Raw genomic sequence first — 16,666 nt, 5'->3', positions numbered from 1 at the left:
ACAACTGACTGGCTTCTTTTGCTGCTTCTCTTGCCCCCACTCTAAGCTCTGTTGTACAGGACATTGCAAAAGTATAATTCCAGGCCAAGAAAGTTAATTATACTGTTTGCATTAAAAATATATTTAATGATGAATTCCTAACTATTTAACTGAATTAATTATTTCTTATACCTGCCAGAAGTTTATTTTAACTTTGCATATCCCACCTGCAACATCAAGACGATGCTGACTTCTTTTGCTGCTTTTCCACTTTTTTGATTTTGACTTGTATGAAAACAAATTATAGTTTAACACAAATCAATAAACATTTTTTCCCATCAGATATGAAAGATTGCTGCAATCCTGTTCAATTGCCCTGGTTGGAAAATACACAAAGTTAAGTGATTGCTACACATCCGTGTTCAAGGCTCTGGAACACTCAGCGCTGGCCATCAATCACAAGCTGAATTTAATGGTAAGGATCCTCTGTGTTATGCTGAGGACTGTCAAGTAGGATTCTATGCACTGTGTTATTACATTATGACTGGAGATGTCCACTGAGGCCATAAAAGTGATCAGCTGCAAAATAGTTAAGATGTGCTAGATGTGTTAAGCCATAGCAAGCAGTCACATTACATTTTACTGTGCGCAGAGCAAGATATTGATTCCCTCTGTTTGGTATTGTTTGTTATTGTTTCTTACCCTAAAGGAAAAAGGGATCCTGTTGCCTAAAAGCATGTTATACAGCACAGTGCTTGTGCTGTGTAATTTGGCCCCGTGAAATACCTGGATGATCCTGCCTGGTTCTTCCCTCCCCTCTGTAAACTGACCACGATTTATCATGGCTGCTGAGCCCTGACACAGTGGTCAGTTTACGTTCCTCTGTCATCCACAGCCCTGCTCTGTGCTTCTCCCCCTCCCCTCCCTGCCTGTCAGCTCACACCAGCCGCGCTTCTCCCCTCCCCACTGCTATAAAACTATATTCTGTTTATACCATCCCCTCTGTTAGATAACATGTGTCCTAGTGTCTGTGCGTTATTAAAAAAAATGCAAATTTCGACCTGATTTCACAGAGCTGCCCGGCACTCACATGAATCCTCGGCTCTCTCCTCCCCGGCTGACGTCAGTGGGAATTCTCGGCCCCACCCACTGGAGCTGTCAGATGGGAGAGGTGAGAACAGAGGAGTCATGTGAGCGCCAGGAGGCGCTGTGAAATCAGATAGAAATCTGCATTTTTTTTTTATAAAGCACAGACATTAGGACACGTGTTGTTATTTAGAGAGGATAATATAAAGATAACATAGTGGCTTAACAACCACGTTAATAGCTTTTTCAGTTCTCCCCAAATATCCAAAAATACAATGTGTATATACAGTATATGTATACAGTATGTGTGTGTGTGTGTGTGTGTGTGTGTGTGTGTGTGTGTGTGTGTGTATATATATATATATATATATATATATATATATATATATATATATTATATTGTCAAAACTATTGGGATGCCTGCCTTTATACACACATGAGCTTTAATGGCATCCCAGTTTTCGCCCATAGGGTTCAATGTTCAATATTGAGTTGGCCCACCCTGCTCAAGCACAAATGAGAGCCTGTGTGCGTTCAGGAGCATAGGCTGTAAAAACGTCTGATGCCGCTAAATGGTGCTAAATGCAACTTAACACTGTTAAGCCGCATCAATTATTTTGTTTTTTTTTACATGTCAAAGTCAGTGGTTCCCTTTAAAAGCCCTTTGATTTATATAGAAGTCGCACCAGAAGTCAGATCATTAATGATCTGAATTGGGGTGCGACTTGTGCACAGAAGACCTTGAAGAGGAACCCCGCTCCAAAAGTAAAAAGTTAATTGTTGAGTCCCCCCCCAGACCTAAGGGTCTGGTATGGATTTTAAGGGGAACCCCCAATTCAAAAGAATGTCATGAGGCCCCCTCAAAGTCCATGCCAGACACTTATCCAAGCATAAAGACCGGCAGGTCAGTAAAGGGGGCGCCCCCTCCTGGACCATACCTGGCCACATGTCCTCAACATGGGTGAGGTGTGTGCTTTGGGGTAGGGGGCCCTGCGCCCCCCACCCCAAAGCATCTTGTCCTCATATTAGTGGGGATAAGAGCCTCTTCCCGACAACCCTGGCCATTGATTGTTGGGGTTTGTGGACAGGGGCCTTATCGGAATCTGAAAGCCCCCAGATCCCGGCCCCCACCCTATGTGAATTATTATGGGGGAACATTGTACCCCTACCCATTCACCCAAAAAAAGTGTCAAAAATAAAAACAGCACAAAGGTTTTTAATAAAGTAATTTATTAAAGCAGCTCTGGCATCTCTTCTCCTTCCGATTTCTTCTCCCTCAGGCGATGTCTTCATCCGCCGGTTCTTCTCATCTAACCGCTGATGACTTCTTCTGCCGCCGGTTCTCCTCTCTCCGCTGTTTTCTCCCTCTGTTCCTCCTCTGATGTTCTCTTGATGCTTTCTCTCAGTGCAATGGTAGGGCCGCCATGTGCAGATACTTATATAGCCATGGGGCAGGGCCACCAGTCGACTCCACCCCTTGTGACATCACTGCCCGTCCCATGGCTATATAGGTATCGGCACACGGCGGCCCTAGCATTACACCTGGAGAGAGCCTTGAGAGAACATCAGAGGAACAACAGAGGGAGAAGACAGCAGAGAGAGGACAGCAGAGAGAGGAGCAAGCGCATGGGAGCTGACACTCGTGGCATATCGCCGCGATCTGCGGCCTGCCCAGTGCGCCTGCGCGCCGCTGTCTACGGCGCATGCCTGTATTTTTGTAAATATCTCCTAAACCGTATAGGTTTAGGAGATATTTCTTGGACCTACAGGTAAGCCTTAATCTAGGCTTACCTGTGGGTCAAAGTGGTTTGTAAGGGTTTACAACCACTTTAAGGAAAGGAAAAAATAGAGTGTAGGGGTCATTGACAGACATTTGGCTATTGATACTGAGTTGCAGCTCCATGTCTGAATGGACACACAGAGCAGCAGAAAAAAAAACAACAAAAAACAATATTTTCCATAACAATATTTTTTTGTGTTATAAAACATATCCAATAAAAAAGAATATCAAATTTCTTCATGAATGTATGCAAAGGGTATTCTTTACATGTCTTTAGTAAAAAAAAAAAATCCCAAAGTGTATCTTAATTGGTTTGTGTGAAAGTTGTAATGTCTACAAACTACGGTATATATAGTATCTCACAAAAGTGAGTACGCCCCTCGCATTTTTGGCCCCTTTCACACTGTCGGACCGTTCAGGTCCGCCTGTCAGTTTTGTCGGGGGACCTGAACGTGCTAGTCTATGGAGTGATGGATGTCAGCGGTGACATGTCCGCTGACATCCAACCCGGTCTGATCCTCTAAAATCAGACGGATGGCCCTACGTTCGCATCCGTCCCTGCCGAATCGGATCGGGTGAGATCTGATGAAAATGGACATGCTGTTCCTTTTAGTCCGATCTCTCCATAGCAACTAGCGGCGCTTGACAAGCCCCTCCCCGCTCAGTTTGCAGAAAGGGACCTGTCATCCGCCGGCTCAGCTGAGATCAATGGAGAGATATCCCGCTGAGCTGGCGGACAGAGGCAGACTCCATGACAGGGGATCCGCCTCGTGGGAATGAAGCCTAACAGTCTAAATTTGCTGTCCCCTCAAAATAACTCAACACACAGCCGTTAATGTCTAAACAGCTGCCAACAAAAGTGAGTACACTCCTAAGTGAAAATTTCCAAATTGGGCCCAATTAGCCATTTTCCCTCCCCGGTGTCATGTGACTCATTAGTGTTACAAAGTCTCAGGTGTCAATGGGGAGCAGGTGTGTTGAATTTGGTGTTATTGCTCTCACTCTCTCATACTGGTCACTGGAAGTTCAACATGGAATCTCATGGCAAAAAACTCTCTGAGGATCTGAAAAAATAATTGTTGCTCTACATAAAGATGGCCTAGGCCTGTGATGGTGAACCTTGGCACCCCAGATGTTTTGGAACTATAGTTCCCATGATGCTCATGAACTCTGCAGTGTAGTGGAGAATCATGAGAAATGTAGTTCCAAAACATCTGGGGTGCCGAGGTTCACCATCACTGGCCTAGGCTATAAGAAGATTGCCAAGACCCTGAAACTGAGCTGCAGCACTGTGGCCAAGACCATACATCGGTTTAACAGGACAGGATCCACACAGGACAGGCCTCGCCGTGTGAGTGCTGCCAGCATTGCTGCAGAGGTTGAAGGGGTGGGGGATCAGCCTGTCAGTGCTCAGACCATACGCCGCACACTGCATCAAATTGGTCTGCATGGCTGTCTTCCCAGAAGGAAGCCTCTTCTAAAGATGGTGCACAAAAAAGCCCGCAAACAGTTTGCTAAAGACAAGCATGATAAGGATGTGGATTACTTCAGCCATGTTCTGTGGTCTAATGAGACCAAGATAAATGTATTTGGTTCAGATGGTGTCAAGCATGTGTGGCGGCAACCAGGTGAGGAGTACAAAGACAAGTGTGTCTTGCCTACATTCAAGCATGGAGGTGGGAGTGTCATGGTCTGGGGCTGCATGAGTGCTGCCGGCACCGGGGATCTACAGTTCATTGAGGGAACCATGAATGCCAACATGCACTGTGACATACTGAAGCAGAGCATGATCCCCTCCCTTCAGAGACTGGGCTACAGGGCAGTATTCCAACATGATAACGACCCCAAGCACACCTCCAAGATTACCATTTGCTTGCTAAAGAAGCTGAGGGTAAAGGTGATGGACTGGCCAAGCATGTCTCCAGACCTAAACCCTATTTTGTAACTATATATCCCGTATGTAACTATCGAGCATCTGTGCGGCATCCTCAAACGGATGGTTGAGAAGCACAAGGTCTCTAACATCCACCATCTCTGTGATGTCATCATGGTGGAGTGGATAATGACTCAATACCCAAGAGGGTTAAGGCAAAGCTGGAAAATAATGGTGGCCACAGAAAATATTGACAGTTTGGACCCAATTTAGACATTTTCACTTAAGGGTGTACTCACTTTTGTTGCCATCGGTTTAGACATTAATGGCTGTGTGTTGAGTTATTTTGAGGGGACAGCAAATTTACACTGTTATACAAGCTGTACACTCACTACTTTACATTATAGCAAAGTGTCATTTCTTCAGTGTTGTCTCATGAAAATATATAATAAAATATTTACAAAAATGTGAGGGGTGTACTCACTTTTGTGAGATACTGTATATATACCATAATATTTATTAATTTATTGTTTTATACTAGTAATGGCAATGCACAGCAACTTATAGTGGGACTGTAATAGTGTGGTGGACAAGTTGACACTAACACTTGGTGGGAACTGACTAACTGACATTGGCATCACCAGTGACATTAATACAGTGATAAGTGCTGATACTATACACAGTCAGGGCCGCCGTCAGGGGGGTACAGCCGTTACAACTGTAAGGGGGCCGAGGGGGCCTGCCCGGGCCAGAAGAAGGCAGGACGTTTGAAGGGGAGCCATGCTGTACATTACAGAAACGATCTGGTGATTCTACTCTCATTGGCATTGAGCACAGACATCAAGCTCTTTACTGCCACCTCTGGCTACTATGTGCATTTGCACCTCTCCTGTACTGTGCTTCTCTGTGCCAGCATCATGTCAGCTTTGTGAAATGAGCTGGGACCAGGTAGGGGTGTGAAGGAAAGGGAGGGGGCTGTTTACGTACACAGGGAGGGGCCAGAGCCTTGTGTGTTTACAGATTTGTGTATATGTGGGGCTGCTATATATATATATATATATATATATATACACATAGATAGATAGATAAATATATATATATATATATATATACTGTTGGCGCTATAGAAAACCTGTATAATAATAATAATACTTATATACATACACACACACAGGTGTGTGGTTGGGGGGAAGGGACTTTCATATATACAGATGTGAGGGGGGCTGACATATAAACAGGTGTGAGGGGGCTGATATATATACAGGTATGTGGGGGGCTGACATATATACAGGTGCGTTGGAGGGCTGACATATATACAGGTGTGAGGAGGGCTAACATACAGGTGTGAGTGGGGCTGACATATATACAGGTGTGTTGGGGGCTGACATATATACAGGTGTGTTGGGGGGCTGACATATATACAGGTGCGTTGGAGGGCTGACATATATACAGGTGTGAGGAGGGCTAACATACAGGTGTGAGTGGGGCTGACATATATACAGGTGTGTTGGGGGCTGACATATATACAGGTGTGTTGGGGGGCCCTGATATATACAGGTGTGAGGGGTCTGACAAATATACAAGTTTGTGGTGGGGCTGACATATATATATAGGTGTGAGGGGGTCTGACTGATATAAAGGTGTAAGGGAGGCTGACATATATACAGTATTGGGGAGGGGGGCTGACATATACAGGTGTGAGGGGAGTTGACATATATATATAGGTGTGTTGGGGGGCTGACATATATACAGGTGTGTTGGGGGGCTGACATATATAGGTGTGAGGGGTCTGACAAATTTTCAAGTTTGTGGGGGGGCTGACATATATATAGGTGTGAGGGGGTCTGACTGATATACAGGTGTAAGGGAGGCTGACATATATACAGTGTTGGGGGGGGGGGGAGTGCATACAGGTGTGGTGGCCGGTGTGCGGATTCAGTAGTATGGCCCTTGGGCAAGCCCAGGGGAATGTTAGTGGTCAAGCCTAAAGCTGTGTAAGTGGCCCAAAAATTTCTGATTGCTGCCCTGTACACAGTCACTGTATTAATGGCACTGGCTGGAAAGGGGTTAACATCTGCAATGAGAGGGTTAACTGTGTGTCTAACAAGTGTAATGTATGCAATATGTGCTGCTTTTATTAATAAACATGGCTCACTTCAGCTACATTGCTGCTCTCTATGCAGAGTGCTGTGTTGTTAGTAAACACAGGGCTCTGTGCTGTGAGTAGAGCTGATCAGCAGGTCCTGGCCATAAACCATGACAGCACAGATGGGAGGGGCACGTTCCCCCCCCCCCCAACAGAAACTATCAGATAACGTATATTTACATGTGCGGGTGCAGAGTGGCCGTCCCGCTGCACTGCATAAAAATGGGGCACCCACTAATGTTTATTTAAACAATATTTCCTGAAGTTGGGCATAATATGGCCATTGTACAAAGTAATCTCAATATTTGTAACATTGCTAGTTCAAAGTTAACTTCAGACAAACTTTTATAGTTTTGGGTGGAGTGGAAAGGGCTTAGAGTCTCTAAAACTCTCAGATCCGTATAGCTGCTTGTGTTCTAATTGGTAAGATTTCCTTTGTCTTCCTGTCCTGGTACACTGGAAATAAGCGAACATCTTTTCACTAAGGATACAGAAAGCAATATCAACCTGGCAGATCTTCTAAGCCTTCCTTAATTCAATTCAAAATTGAAAGAACTAGATTTGGCTTTGCTATTTCCCTGCATGGTTACACCAACAATGTGCTTTTGTAAGAGAGTTTTCTAAATTGCTTGATAAAATGAGGGAGTACAGAGAGGTATTGATGAAAAACTTATGATCAAGGGCCCAACCATGACTCCACCATTTTCTTTCCAGCTGTCTGTTTACTTTATAGTGTAATGTCGCGTACACACGATCAGAATTACGGCCAGAAAAAGACAGATGAGAGCTTTTCATCGGAAAATGCGACCGTGTGTAGGCTCCATTGGAATTTAGCTGTCTGAATTTCCACCAGCTAAAAATTGATAGCATGTTCTCAATTTTCCCAACGGAAAAACTTTCTATCTGAAATTCGGATCGTTTGTATGCAATTCCGACATGCCAAAAATCACGCATGCTCAGATTCAACTACGAGATGGAAGCTATTGTCATACGTGTTGTACATCACTGCGTTATAAACTAATTGGAATTTGGTGTGACCGTGTGTAGGCAAGACAGCTTGAGCGGAGTTCTGTCGGGAAAACCATCAGGGCTTTTTCTGACGAGAATTCTGATCAGGCATTAGTGTTATAAGGGCCTGGTCGGCTTGCTAGTTAAACAACTATAATGCATTATAATAATAGATCTCTTTTAGGTCCTGTGGCCGTGGGCTATCAATGGCATCACTTTGACATCAGTTTAAGATGCTTCTGAGATTATTCAGAACTCATTGACAGGTGCATTTGGTCTGCAGTTGAGTTCCTTCCGACCTGCATTTGACTTGCTTCAAAGGCATTTTCCATTCCTATAGACTTTTTTTGGAATACAAAACCTGCTTAAAGGCCCTAAAACAGGTTGATACATCTTAGCCCACGTACACACGGTCGGAGATTTTGCCAACCAAATCCGTCGGATTTTGCCCGTCGGATTTAGTCCGACGGATTGTGTCCGAAACTGTTGCATACACACGGTCGGGCCAAGTTGGCGAAAAATCCGATCTTTCAGAACGTGATGACGTAATTTCGTTACGATGGGACTACATTCAGGCTAGTAGCCAATAGCTTTGATGTAGGAATTTGATCTGAGCATGCGTGCCACTTGGTCCAATGAAAATGCTCTACACATGATCGGATTAGGTCCGTCCGGCCCAGTTGGTCGGGAAATATTTCCAACATGTTGGAAAATTGGGTCGGACGGAGATTCGGACGGAATCAGTCTGATGCATACCACACACAGTCGGATTATCTGACGACACGGTCCGATAAGACTCATTCCGACAGATTCTCCGACCATGTGTACAAGGGCTAAGAATGAGGTTAACTGCAGATCAAATGTTCCTGTCAATAAATTATTGGAGCCGGTTCACACCATGAATCGCACAGGAACCTGCTGTATGTTCTTTTGCGATTCACAGGCGATCCAGGGGCAGTACCATTTCAGCCCACTCATTTGAACACATTGCATGCACTAGCACTGGCTATTTTAATGAACTTTGTATTTACTCACATATTTATTTGGACTTATTAGTACTTTATTAATTTATATATCATTTTATTGATTTTGCACATTTAATTGTTTAGTAGCGCAGCACTGTTTTTTGTTATTTATGCAACACTGTACGCAAATTACATTTATTATTAGAGCTTTATTTTGGTGGTATTTTATCACCACTGAGATTTTTCTGTAAAACATATCCAAAATCAAATTTCTTCATGAATTTAGGCCAACATTTATTCTGTTACATATCTTTGGAAAAAAAATCCCAATTAGTGTAAATTATTTTGTTTGCATGAAAGTTTATAGCATCTACAAACTATGGTATAGGTACTGGATTATTATTTTTTTTTAATACTAGTAATGGCAGTGATCAGTGTCTTCTAGTGGGACTGTGTTGGGGGGGGGGGGGCACGCAATCTCGCACTAGCTGATGCTGGATGGGGAGTACACTAACTGACACTGGCATCAATAGTGACACCTATACAGTGATCAGTGCTAATACTGTACACTGTCACGGTATTAATGACACTGGATGATGGGAAGGGGTTAACATCTAGGGCTGATCAAGGGGTTAACTGTATACCTACCTGTGTGTAATATGTGCTCCTTTTTATCTAGTTTTTTTCCCCCTTGTTTTGCTATATATAGAAAAACAGCACGATCGCCTGCCAGTGTACAGAGCTATGTGTTGTTTACAACACAGAGCTCTCTTCCATGAACGACAGGCCGATCAGCAGATTCTAGCGATCAATCATTGGCCAGGACCCACTGATCGGCTTGTGATTTAACAAATCTGGTGTGAACTGACCCCTAATGATGTCAAATCCAAGCAGAAGGCACCTAAAAGAACACCTAATTTGCTCATTGACAAGCCCAAAACCCATTAACACAAGCCTTAATTCCCAACTTCTCTTCACATATTCACACATTGAGATTTTTCTCAAAGGTTCTATAACTTTTAGCTTTAGAAAATAGAAAAAGGAAAAGCACTCACAATACCACATCCGTATACATCAAGGAGAACATAGGGGAAGGATACCAAGTAGGTACCCACAGGTCGGACTTTTAAGGCATGGAAACAATTAGAAGTAGTATAGTATAGTAACAGTGTTCAAACAATTAAAAATCATATAGAATGATACAATTTGGACATTGAGCCCTTGTGCATTGCTTTTTGACGCAACGCACAAGGGCTCAATGTACAAATTGTATCATTCTATATGATTTTTAATTGTTTGAACACTGTTACTATACTATGTATTTTTTTCAATAATAATTTTTTTTTTTGCTATCTTCTCATTGTTCCCATGGCTCAAAAGTCTGACCTGTGGGTACCTACTTAGTGTCCTTCCCCTATGTTCAACTTTTAGCTTTACTCTAGCTAGATATAGAAGCACTTAAATGGTTGCGTATTCATACATTGCCTGCTTTCTATCAGAGTCTCCAGATACCTGTAAATAGTGAACATATCTCTTATACTTTTGCAGTATATAGACTCTGCTGAGTTGGAACCTTCTACCAAAGCTGAAGACCCTGTAAAATTCCATAAGGCCTGGGAGAAATTGTGCAAAGCTCAGTAAGTATTACATTTCATAAAGTATCATGTACAAGGGTGGTTACCAGAACAAAAGGAGATGTTCATGAGAAACATTGCAAGATGCACAATTATAGAGCTCATGCTACACCAAACTTCATTTATCAAATATTTTTGTTGATAATGAAACTGTAGCAGGTCACAGGATCCAATCCAAACAAGATGACATATTTATTTTATGCTTTTTAGCATATTATTATTATTATTATTATTCAGGATTTATATAGCGCCAACAGTTTGCGCAGCGCTTTACAATATGAGGGCAGACAGTACACTTACAATACAAATTAATCCAGGAGGGATCAGAGGGCCCTGCTCATTAGAGCTTACAATCAGTTCAGCTGCTCCTCCACGGCCTCTTCCGGCTACTTCCTGTCTGTATGCACTTCGTCCAACATTGACTACACATCAGTGCTCTGGAACACTGTCCTGATAGTGTCAGTGGTGGATCATGCCTGCACAATGCGTAGTCTTCACCAAGGGTGCATGTGACAGGGTGACAATTCAGAAGTATAAGACCCCTTTCACACTTTAGCGTTAAAAAAAAGCACATGTAAAACGCCTGAAAGAAGCCTCAGTGTGCTTTCACACTGAGACCCCTTTCACACTATGGCATTTTTCAGGCGCTTTAGCGTTAAAAAGAGCCTGAAAGAAGCCTCAACTGCAAACCCAATGTGTAAGCCCGAGTACTTTCACACTGAGGCGCTGCGCTGGCGGGGCGTAAAAAAAAAGTCCTGCAAGCATCTTCTTTGCTGCGCTTTTGGAGAGCTGAATACACCGCTCCTAAAGCGCCCCTTCCCATTGAAATCAATTGGAAGCGCCTGCAAAACGCCTGCAAATTGCTTTTAGCAGCAGCCCTTTGGGGGCACTTTTAAGCCTTTATTTGGGCATTAGCAGGGGTTAAAAGCGCCACAATAGTGCTAAAAAAACGCTGTTAAAGCACCGCTAGTTTAAGCAGCGCTTTACGAGCGTTTTTCTTGCGCTGGCAGTGTGAACGGGGCTCTTAAAGCATTTGGGCTTTCACATTGGGATTGCAGATGAGGCTTCTTTCATGCGCTTTACAGGCGCTTTTTTTAATGCTAAAGCGCATGAAAAATGCCCCAGTGTGAAAAGGGGTCTAATAGGAATAGATTTGTCACCCCATACCAGGATTTGTTTGAAGAACTTTACAGCTAGATCACCAGGACTTCTTGTATTACAACCTGCACATTTAAGAGGATTAAAAATAACTTTTGAAATTTAATGAACGTGTTAAAGCTTATATGAGGTTTTAATGACTGGACTTAATGGAGATCTTCCTTAACCACTTCAGCCCCGGACCATTTGGCTGGCCAAAGACCAGAGCCCTTTTTGCGATTCGGCACTGCGTTGTTTTAACTGACAATTGCACGGTCGTGCGATGTGGCTCCCAAACAACAAAACTGACGTATTTTTTTTCCCCACAAATAGAGCTTTCTTTTGGTGGTATTTGATTGCCTCTGCGGTTTTGATTTTTTGCCCTATAAGCAAAAAAAGACGTCAGTTTTGAAATAAAAACGCATTATTTTTTACTTTTTGCTAAATATCCCCCAAAAATATATAAAAAAAACAGTTTTTTTTCCTCAGTTTAGGCCAATACGTATTCTTCTACATACTATGGGTAAAAAAAAAATCGCAATAAGCGTATATTGGTTGGTTTGTGCAAAAGTTATAGCGTCTACAGAATAGGGGATAGTTTTATGGTATTTTTATTAATATTTTTTTTTTTTACTAATAATGGAGGCGATCACCAATTTTTATTGTGACTGTGACATTATGGTGGACACATCGGACAATTTTGACAGATTTTTGAGACCATTCACATTCATACAGCGATCAGTGTGATTAAAAATGCATTGATTACTGAGTAAATGTGACTGGCAGTGAAGTGGGTAACCACTAGGTGGCAGTGTAGGGGTTAAGTGTGCCCTAGGGAGTGATCATAACTGTGTGGGTGCGTGGCTACGTGTAACACATCACTGATCATGCTCCCAATTACAAGGAGCTGTGATTAGTGCCAGTGTCACTAGTCAGAACGGGGAAATGCTTGTTTACATTAGCATCTCCCCATTCTTCCTCTCCGTGAGATGAACGTGGTTATCTGCGATGGCATGGTGGCAAATTCAAAGGGACGTACAGGTACGCCCATTTGCGCAGCCGTGCCATTCTGTCAACTTAAATATACAGGTGGAGTGGTTGTATAGGTTTTTTTTTTTTTTTTTAAATAACAAACATGTTATACTTACCTCCACTGTGCAGTTCATGCTGTTCTGTGGTCCCATGGTGGCTGTCTAGGCTCCTCCCCGCAATAGATAACCCCCTCAGCAAGCTCTCTCCCGAGTGGTTACCTTGCGGGCACGCTCTCATCTCATACACTCTGTGTCCAGGAGGCGGTAACCAGGAGGCGGTAACCATCAGATGTTTTTTCACCTTAATGCATAGGATGCACTAAGGTAAAAAAAAAAAACCTTTAACCACTTCCCGACCGGCGCACACCGATGTACGTTGGCAGAATGGCATGGGCAGGCATATTGGCGTACAGGTAAGTCCAATCTTTAATGCCGCCCTGCCATCGCGAGCACGCCAACGGCGGCACGCTTACGTGGCGGTCGGGACCCCCGTGAGTCCGGTCGCAAGTCCCGCGGACTCGATCGCCGTGGGCATACCCGCGATCGTCTCCATGTGATTGGAGCAGAGATCAGTGTTCACTAAAAGAAAGCCCAACCCCCCCCCACAGTTAGTAACACACCCCTAGGAACACTTAACCCCTACACTGCCACCCACTGGTTAACCCCTTCACTGGCAGTGTCATTTACACAGGAATCACTGCATTTTTATAGCAGTGATTGCTGTATAAATGTCAATGGTCCCAAAAATTTGTCAAAAATATCCGATGTGTCCGCCGTAATGTCGCGGTTACAATAAAAATCGCTGATCGCCGCCATTACTAGTAAAAAAAAATTATTAATAAAAATGCCATAAAAATATCTTTCACGCAAACCAATCAATAATCGATTATTGCGATTTTTTTACCAAAAATATGTAGAAGAATACGTATCGGCCTAAACTGAGGGAAATATATTTTATATATTTTTGGGGGATATTTATTATAACAAAAAGTAAAAAATAATGTGTTTTTTTCCAAATTGTCTCTCTATTTTTGTTTATAGCGCAAAAAATAAAAACCGCAGGGGTGATCAAATACCACCAAAAGAAAGCTCTATTTGTGGCAAAAAAAAGGACGTCAATTTTGTTTGGGAGCCACATCGCATGACCGCGCAATTGTCAGTTAAAGCGACGCAGTGCCGAATCGCAAAAAGTGGTCTGGTCTTTAGCCAGCAAAATGGTCCGGTCTGAAAGTGGTTAAGCAGCCGGCAGGCATGAGAGGTCAGTTGCCTGATCCATTAATTTTGTGGCTGGATCGAGGCAAAGATTTAATTTGTCTTTTTTCTGTTTGGAATGTTCAGTCCTATTTCCAAACTATAATATCTTTTTAGTGATTACTGTATTTATTGGCATACAACACGCACCTTTTCACCCTTAAAATCATGTGTAAATAGCGTGTGCCTGTTATACGCCAATACTTCCAATTTTAGCTGCCTCGGAGGGGACATGGAGGTGGGCGGAATGAATGCCGTCAGATTACATACAGTTAGAATCTCCTGTTTACTTGGCGTCCTCTCTAATAAGAAATCCCGTCTCCTAGGCCGCCATTGGACCACTGTTCTGTCTATCATAGGAGATTCTCACTGTATGCAATCTGTCGGCTCTCGTCTCGCCCACCCTCCCTGTCCCCTCTAGGCTGCAGATGGGCATCGATCAGGCTGCACTGATGGCAATGGTGAGGCTGCTGCATTGATGCCACTTGTGGGGCTGCATTGATGTGGACTGATGAGGCTGCATTGATGACACTTGTGAGGCTGCAGATGGGCATTTATCAGGCTGCAGATGGGCCCTGACCCTTATTTTGCTTCAAAGTTCCTCATTAACCACTTGACAACTGGGCACTTAACCCCTTGCCGCCAAGCTTACGCAGATGTGCGTACTCGGCTTCCGGGGGTTATACCGGGATGATGCCAGCACCTGCAGGCATCATCCCAGTACCGTTTTTCAGAGCGGGCGATTGGCTTTCCAGCCATAACAATCGATGCGGCTAAAAGCTGCTCGGCTGTTATGCCGGAGGAGCGGGAGGAGACGTCCCCCTTCCCGTCGCCTCCCGCCACTCTTACAGGGGCTCCCGTTCAATCGGGAGCACTGATGGCGAATCCGATGCCTCCGGCGGCTGGGGAGGAACTGGAATGAAGCCGTAAGCGGCTTCATTCCAGTCTCCTAATAGTAAACATGGAAGCGACGTCATGACGTCACTTCCCGTTTACTCGGCTGCCAATGGCGCCGGATTTAAAAATATATGCAGTACTCAGAATAGCCAAAAACGGCGATCTGAATACTTTGAAGTGTAAAGGAGGGAATCTTTTAGATCCCCGATCCCTCCATAAAGAGTACCTGTCACCACCTATTGTCACCATCTATTACTGTCACAAGGGATGTTCACATTCCTTGTGACAGCAATAAAAGTGATCAAAAAAAAAACAATTTATTAATTTTAAAATAAATAAGAACATTTTTTTTAAAGCGTCTCGCGAAGCTCGCAAAGCAAAGAAAACGCATACAGAAGTCACGCCTGCATATGTAAATGGTGTTCAAATCACACATGTGAGGTATCGCCGTGATCGTCAGAGCGAGAGCAATAATTCTAGCACTAGACCACCTCTGTAACTCTAACCTGGTAACCAGAATTTTTTTTTAAAGTGCCGCCTATTGAGATTTTTAGTTACCGTAGTTTGTCGTCATTCCACGAGTGCGTGCAATTATAAAGTGTGACATGTTTGGTATCTATTTACTCGGCGTAACATTATCTTTCACATTATGCAAAAAAATTGGGCTAATTTTACTGTTTCGTTTTTTTAAATTCATGAAAGTGTCACTTTTCCCAAAAAGTTGCGTTTAAAACACCGCTGCGCAAATACTGTGTGACATAAAATATTGCAACAATCGCTGTTTTATTCTCTAGAGTCTCTGCTAAAAAAAAAATATATATAATGTTTGGGGGTTCCAAGTAATTTTTTAGCAAAAAATATGGATTTTAACTTGTAAACACCAAATGTCAAAAATAGGCTTAGTCATGAAAGGCAGGGGTTGACAAATTTGCTTTGAATTTAGGAGCCAGTTAAAAAAGTTAGGAGCCAGTTTTTTTTTTCAGCTCCCGAGGTAAGGCCACTCATTTTCTCCCCCTATCGCTAACTCACAATGGAGCACCCAGTCAATTACTCCATTGGAACGCTGTTACATCAGGGGTATGGGCTGACCAGAAAGAGTAAGGCTGGCAACAGATGGAACTGGCTGGCACTGGCAGGTGGCACTGGTTGCCACTGGAAGGCACGTGGAACTGCCAGATGGCACCGGCAGGTGACACTGGTTGGCATTGGCAGGTGACACTAGTTGGAACTGGCAGGTGACACTGGTTTGGAACTGGCAGGTGGCACTATTGGCACTGGCAGGTGGCACTATTGGCACTGGCAGGTGGCACTGGCAGTGGCACTGGTTTGGAAGTGGCAGGTGGCCCTGGTTGGTGATGGCAGGTGGCCCTGGTTGGTGATGGCACTGGTTGGCGGTGGCACTAGTTGTCACTGGCAGATGGCACTGATTGGCGGTGGCACTGGTTGGTGTTGGCAGGTGGCACTGGTTGGCGGTGGCACTGATTGGTGGTGGCACTGGCAGGTGGCACTGATTGGTAGTGGCAGGTGGCACTGATTGGCAGTGGCACTGATTGGCATTGGCAGGTGGCACTGGTTGGTGGTGGCACTGGTAGGTGGTGGCAGGTGGCACTGGCAGGTGGCACTGGTTGGTGGTGGCACTGATTGGTGGTGGCAGGTGGCACTGATTGGCGGTGGCAGATGGCACTGGCAGGTGGCACTGATTGGCGGTGGCAGATGGCAGTGGCAGGTGGCACTGATTGACGGTGACACTCGGCACTGGCAGGTGGCACTGGTTGGCGGTGGCACTGGCAGGGGGCACTGATTGGCACTGGCAGGTGGCACTGGTAGGTGGCACTGATTGGCACTGGGTGGTGGCAGGTGGCACTGGGTGGTGGTTGCA

At 44.2% G+C, this 16,666-nt stretch overlaps 1 protein-coding gene across 7 annotated transcripts in view; it reads left to right on the top strand.

The window, feature by feature from the left end:
• Positions 1 to 16,666, top strand: part of CTPS2 (CTP synthase 2) — a 453,041-nt gene that overhangs the window by 118,910 nt on the left and 317,465 nt on the right. For all 7 annotated transcript variants that reach the window (XM_077480253.1, XM_077480248.1, XM_077480250.1 and 4 more), the window contains exons 10-11: positions 322 to 454; positions 10,386 to 10,474. In XM_077480253.1, the coding sequence (XP_077336379.1) occupies positions 322 to 454; positions 10,386 to 10,474 (222 nt within the window). The remainder of the gene's footprint in view (positions 1 to 321; positions 455 to 10,385; positions 10,475 to 16,666) is intronic.

The sequence above is a fragment of the Lithobates pipiens genome, unplaced genomic scaffold, assembly GCF_037356315.1.
Source record: "Lithobates pipiens isolate NorthernLeopardFrog02 unplaced genomic scaffold, aLitPip1_a1.2 Scaffold_16, whole genome shotgun sequence".
In the NCBI taxonomy this organism is placed as follows: Eukaryota; Metazoa; Chordata; class Amphibia; order Anura; family Ranidae; genus Lithobates; species Lithobates pipiens.
This window is presented reverse-complemented; position numbering and strand designations above follow the sequence as displayed.